General features: G+C 45.0%; 1 protein-coding gene across 1 annotated transcript; it reads right to left on the bottom strand.

Moving 5' to 3' along the window:
• Window positions 1–722: 722 nt before the first annotated feature.
• Window positions 723–2,612, bottom strand: LOC129688415 (oogenesin-1-like). The gene is made up of 3 exons (XM_055623241.1): window positions 2,604–2,612; window positions 1,964–2,443; window positions 723–833 (listed from the first exon to the last, which is right to left on the bottom strand). The coding sequence occupies exons 1-3, from the start codon at window positions 2,610–2,612 to the stop codon at window positions 723–725; spliced, it is 600 nt and encodes a 199-aa protein (XP_055479216.1).
• Between the last annotated feature and the right edge of the window lie 3,885 nt (window positions 2,613–6,497).

Here is a 6,497-nt window from a genome sequence, read left to right on the forward strand (position 1 = left end):
ATGGCAAACGCAAACCCAAACCCAAGCCAAGCCAAGCCAACCCACCTACCAGTTTTCTTCCCATTCACGGTCTTAACGGTTAAAGGCTGCATAGTCACCACTGTTCCCCTAGGTGGCGCTGCTCATCCACACGTGCACCCTTGAACCGGTCTCTATGGCAACAAGCTTACAAATTGATGGGAGAGACTTGGCCTTGTCCCCTGGCACGTGTGCATTTGTGTGGTGGTGGTGGTGGTGGTGTGCGTGAGTAGGAGCTTTTGAGTGTTCAGAAGCCTGGTCTGTGCACAAGGGGCTGTTGATTTACAGCTGTCACGGATGGAGAATCAAGTGAACATTATCATACCGTGTAAGGTAATAAGGAAGGGAGAGCAGAAAAACCACTGCTCCTAATGCGGTAACAAACTGCCTTCACCTGATGGCTCTCGAAGGCGGCGTTCTTTGATGTATGCGGAAGGGAGCGGATCTGAGGCAGGCTGGGAGCCCGGGCGTGCTGTGCTGTATTCCCTCCTGAGTAGTCGCTGCAGGAGCTCTGCCTCGCAGAGAGCCTTGGCTGCTTGAACTGTCGGTGTGCTAGGGAGGTAATGCTGGTAATCGTTACATCTGCCCACACATGCAGTTCTGCTTACTCCTGTAAGTGTAGATATTTATGGCGTCCCTCTGTTGGAAGGGGCACCCCATGCTCACTCGTAACATACAATATACGTTTCTGGAATATGGTGCCGTTAGCACGTCTTTCTCTCTTGCTTAAACGACCAGACATGCTGATCTTTCAACTCATACTTTTCTCTGCAGGCACTGGATGCTTCGTATCCCGAAGTTGCTTGCCTGTGTTTCTAGAGTTAAAAAGGGAGTACTTCTCATATGAACAAGAATTCTGAGGTGCTGTGCAGGGGTGCAGCCAGGGTAGCGAAAGCACCCGCTGGGAATCCATTTTCACAGCTGCAATGGAGCTTGTGGGCAGACCTTCTGTGTGGGTCCTAGTAGAGCCCTGGGTCCCAGGTGGGAACCAGACCAGTGTACTCAGGTCATAGGTATGGTAGCAGAGGTTGGGGACGGGGCTCATCTAGATTTCGGATTTGTGCTGGTTTTTGTTTTTCAATTCTGAGCTATATGCTTATCTGAAACATAATCTAACTTTAGCCTTCTTGGAGGAAAAATAATGGAATTAATAGAAGAATTTTACAACGATACCCCATCATTGGAGTTTCACCTGGATAACTGTTATGGATATCTTCTAGAACAGTTTAAAAACTGAAAATATTTTGAAATAACTTCAGAATTACAGAAAAGTTAGAAGAGTACAAAACTTGCTATATATTCTTTCTCTACCATGCTAAAAGTTTGCCTCTTTTTATTTTTTTTTTAAATCATGATACAGGTAATGTTTCTTGTATTTAAATTTTATTTTTTTGAGACGGTGTCATCTCTAGGCTTTTTGTCATGCCCATCTTCTTGCCTCTGCTTCTTAAGCCCTGGGGGCATAGCAGTGAACCTTGCATGGTTCAAAGATATGTAATTTTTTTTTAACACAGAAACTCAGCACATTTATTATAAGCAGTTGACAGAAGGAAGACAATCTACTCATGGAAGGGTGTTTTTATTGCAACAGTCCTGGCAATAATCGTAGAGAAGGAAATGGAGGTTGATGCTTTCTTCACAGAGGCAGCATCTGTTCACCAGATCAGGAGAGGACCCTGCCTTTCCAGTGTGTCTCAGGCATGGAGGTGCTTGACATACCCAGGCTGATGTCCATTGTACATTCACTCATAATTCCTTTTCATCGACCCAGTACTAGGCTTCCATTTCTCTCAATTCCAGCATCAATCTTACTCGGAGCTAGGAAAAAAACAAAAAAACAAAACAAAACAAAACAAAACAACAACAACAACAAACAACCTTGGGTTGCTAGGTCATAGACAAAGCACCCAGAACAGTAACAAAATTGGCTTCTATTAAAACAGACTCTCTTGGGCTGCCTTTTGTCCCTGAGTGTATCTAATATCTCAGGACAAAGTTGGTCAAATCTGTCTATTAGTAGTGTACTCACATCATTGTAGTACTCCAGAGGGGCAGGGTAAAGCTCCTGGGTTATCTGGCTCAGCTTGGCTGTGTGGTATAGGAGTTGTTTCAGGACGGGCAGAGAGAGTGTGTTGCCACAGATGATGATGTTGGTGAGCTGGGAGCCTTGGCCCAGGGCAGGCAGGAGGGCACTGAACTGAGGGTCTTCCATCCTAAACCACTCCAATCTCAGGGACTGCAGGGAATGTCTAACTCTCTCAAGGAGAAGCCCAAGAGGCTTGAGAAAGAAATCACATATAAATAAAGCACTCAGGTTCAAATGTTTGAGCTCACATATGTTCGGGCAACAGGGCAGGTAATCCGAGTCTGACTGTGAGAGGTGGCAGTAAGTGATGGATAGAGCCTCCCAAGGCTTCTTCAGGCACTTTCAAATAGTGTTTCACTGCAGAGTCAGGACGGGTCCCCACTGGCTGCTTCTGTGTCATGACTTGCAGTGAGCAGTCATGGCACACCCCCCATGTGCTCCAGAAGTCATGGTGCACATTCCTCAAATAGAGCACTCTGAGTTTGCACCAGGAGCCTACTGTCTGCATAGTCGGCACATCCTGTCAGTCAAGCACGGCCTTTGGTATTTCCAGGTGGCGGTCCTTCATCAGGCCTTCTATAGGAAGGCATCAGGATCTTTGTGTATCTGCTGGTGAAGGTCTCCTCAAACATCGCTGGGATGAGCTCCATGGACAGGTCTTCCAGAGCACAAATGGCCAAGGCCTCCTCCCTCAGGACACTCTGTCTTGCCAGCTCTAAGAATGTGGGTGGGGCCTGGTCTGCCATTGTGACTGGTTTTCAGAGATAAAAGATCCTGATCTGGATACTGGTCTCCAGATCCAGGCTGTGACCATGGGCTCTGAGACTCTCCATGTGTAATTTTTTTAAGTGATTTTTTTTTTAGTTTACTATGACATCTCCTCATGTCTAACTATTTTAATCACACTTTACTAAAACTAAGAAAATTCTCTCACACAACCTTACAGTTATAAAAGGCAGGAAACTGGGCTGGGGAGACCACTCTGTTAGCAAAGGGCTTGCCTTGCAAGCATGCAGAGCCGAGTTTATGCCTCAGAATCTGTACAAAAGTTGGGCATGTTAGTGATGCCAATAATCCCTCTTCTGGGAAGGTGGAGAGACATCCTTGGGGTTTAGTGGCCAGCCAAGTCTAGCTGAATTAGTGAGCTCCAGGCCAGTGAGAGAGCCTGCCTTAAAAAAACAAGGAAGACGGCTCCTGAGGAATGTCACCTAAGACTGACCTCTGGCTTCCACACACGTGTGCACACCTACAAGTCTGCCTCAAGCGCACCTGTACACACGCAGACAGATACATCTACACACACATACATGAATTCTGAAAAGCAGGGAATCGACATATTTCTAGCTGATCAATGGGAGTTATTCAAATGTCATCAGTGGCTCCATGACTGTGTTTCACAGCATGGAGAAAACATTTTCTTGGTCACAGAGTTGGCGTATCTCCATCACCCTCCTCCCCCTCCTGCAACCAGATCCCAGCACCTCTTGCATGGTAGACCAGAACTACATCTGAGCTATACCCTAGCCCCATGGCTGTTTCTCCAGTGACCACCAGGGCTGCTAATGGAAAATATCCAAATCCACACACGCTTGGATGCAGACCCAACAGCCCCCAACTGTGTGATGGGAGAAAGGCTGTTAACCCTTTCAGCGCCAGCAGTCTCTGTACAACATAGATCAGTCTGAGCCTCCAAACATGAGCATTAGCGTCAATGTGCTAATTCATGGCGAGACCTGCATCACAGGGCCTCGTCAGTGAAGCTGGGCAGGGTGTTGACCCATGTGCAAAGGGGCTTCTTTAACATATTCTCGTTTATTTCAACCTTTGAACCATGGCGGTTTAAATAAATATTTAAAGGCAATTCATGACCCCAACTTCTGAAACCACTACAAATACCTAAAGGTTTCTATAACTTTCTTGACAGGTTTACTCTTGGTTTTGAGAAAGCTGTGCATTCATATATAGTTGTACTACATAAAAGTGAGAGAGCTTGTGTTAATTTTATCCATATTCCCCCAGTGATGAAATCTTGCAAAAGAATTAGCCAGTGTCGGAGCTGGGGTTTTGACACTGATGCTTCGGGATACAGGGCAAGTGCCATGCCCATGCATGACCTTCTGTCACCAAAGCCCTCTCAGCCCCTGGTCACCTCTGATTGGTTCTCCAGGTTTACAGTTTAGTCTTTCATCTATTTATATGAAGCTTTGATCATATAGGATGTAACTTTTCGGGGTTGGGTTTTTCCTTCAGGCTTTCTTCTCTGGAGTCATATGTAAATCTTGTGTTCCCTTTAGGAGACTTCACTTCTAGAATGTGTGTGTGTGTGTGTGTGTGTGTGTGTGTGTGTGTGTGTGTGTGTAGACACAGTGAGGAACTAGGGGGAACAGGAAATAGCATGGTGTGAAGATTCTGTGTCATTATTTCCTGTGCTAACTTACAATTAATAAGAACGTATAATTGAATAGCATTCTATGGCATGAATGTGCCATGGTCTATACCTTTCTTTTTGGAGCTCAGTTTACTTGGTAATGCTTCAGGATCCCGTTCATAAAGTAGTCACGGCGCTGGAGAGATGACACAGCAGTTAAGAGCATTTGTTGCTCTTCCGGAGAACCTGGGTTTCATTCAGCACCCACATAGTAGCTAAAAGTTATCCGTAATTCCCAGCCACTCACTTTGTGCACATTCACACACCTGAAATAAATATAAAAGAATAATAAAAAATAGAGTAGTCAAGGGAAAAATGTTTTGAAAAGCTTTCATGGTAGAGGTGTATACATTACTAGATTTTTAGTATTTTTTTAAAAATAATGAGATAAATTGAATACAAAACAGTCTTCTAGGAAGAAGACGATGGAAATGGTGTATTTCCCAGCAGTCACTATAGGACACTGCTCTGGAGTGATGTCATTATTAGCAGTGCATCTTGCTGATGTATATTTTTCCAAAATTTCTGATTATATTAAATTAAGAAAGACAGTAACAAAACTTGTTTGGCAAACTGCACAGATCCAACGTGGGTTTTGCACATGCTATATAGCTTATACTTTGGATTTCCTTTAGTTAGTTAGAACACTGGAGTTAAGAACGATGCTATACCTGGGTGTGGCAGCATATGCCTTTAATCCCGGGACTTGGGAGGAAAAGGCATGTAGATCTCTGTGAGTTATAGGCCAGCCTGTTCTACAAAGTGAGTGAGTCCAGGACAGTTGGGTGTTACACAGAGAAACCTGTGTAACCTTGTTACACAGAGAAACAAACAAGAACTAGAGCAAAAAGGATGCTATAAACTCAAAATGTAATTGGCTGTAAGGAAGGTATGGAGGATGTTTAACAATCATGTTTAGCATGAAACCTGAGTTATGCAGTTCAGGAACATTTAGCACCTCAGTGAATAAATAAAATAATTTATAACATTTGCACTCTCCTTTCCAAATTTCTATATAGGTTGGCTACTTGAATTGATCTCCACAAATTTTTAAAAATTAAACTCATATTAGAAAAAAAAATAGATGATTTTCTTTTGGCTTCTAGGGAAGGTGTCTTCCCTTCCCTGATCTAGACTAAGAATTTATCTACTTGTCCAGGGGCTATTTAATACCCTACACAGTAGACACAGAGGGTAATGGAAGCAAACCTGAAATCAGGGTGGGGGGCTTGGAGACATTTTGCTTTGGAACCTTCTGGGGCACCTTAGGCTTCAAGTTTTAAGAAGCGGTAGGTAATTGCACTGTAGGTTGTTACGCAAACCCCAGGCATATTTCAGCTATACTTTTTAGTCGTTAGACTCCTAATTGCTCTAACTTATTTTCACTATTAGAATGCACCCGGGTGTGAGTTCCTTCTGTTCCATCGAGGGAGGAAATGGGGCCACTGCCTGGCGTTGCCATTCATTAAGTTACAAGCCGGGGAAACTGGAAATCTTTCTAGTTATTGAATTCTCTTGTTTGTGAGCAGTATGGCAGCACCACACTCCAGGATAAATGACCCGACGCACGTGTGTCAAGTATGTCCTGCAGTCCTGTACTCGTCCTCTGTGCTCGGCTGCAGGGCCTCACTTTAGGCTGCGCTCAGCCCTGCTTCCTGCGGAGCACGCTCAGGCCAGGTGGCCGTGTCTTTTCTGTGAATCCTCAGGCATCCTTAGAGCCTGTGGGGAGAGCGATCGTCAGGCTGGCCTCCTGCTGGACTTCTCAGCCAGACATCCAGTGCGCTGGGTTGTTCTCCCTTGGTCCCACGATTACGCTTTCTCTGAGTGGGATTCTCTGTACTTGTCTGAACCTCAAATCAGGGACAAGCTCTAGACTTCCCGCAGGGCTCCAGGCCATGAACACCAACCTCAAGGAAGCCAGAGACGCCCTGCCTCGAGCCTCCAATACTATGACTCTTCTGGGCT

This window comes from Psammomys obesus, unplaced genomic scaffold (assembly GCF_907164565.1).
Source record: "Psammomys obesus unplaced genomic scaffold, mPsaObe1.curated_primary_1811, whole genome shotgun sequence".
In the NCBI taxonomy this organism is placed as follows: domain Eukaryota; kingdom Metazoa; phylum Chordata; class Mammalia; order Rodentia; family Muridae; genus Psammomys; species Psammomys obesus.

Excerpts from the sequence above, each read along its gene's own strand:
- LOC129688415 (XM_055623241.1), bottom strand. Across the intron at positions 834-1,963 it reads ACAAAAGGCAGCCCAAGAGA|AAACACAGGCAAGCAACTTC; the intron begins GTCTGTTTTAAT and ends TTTTAACTCTAG.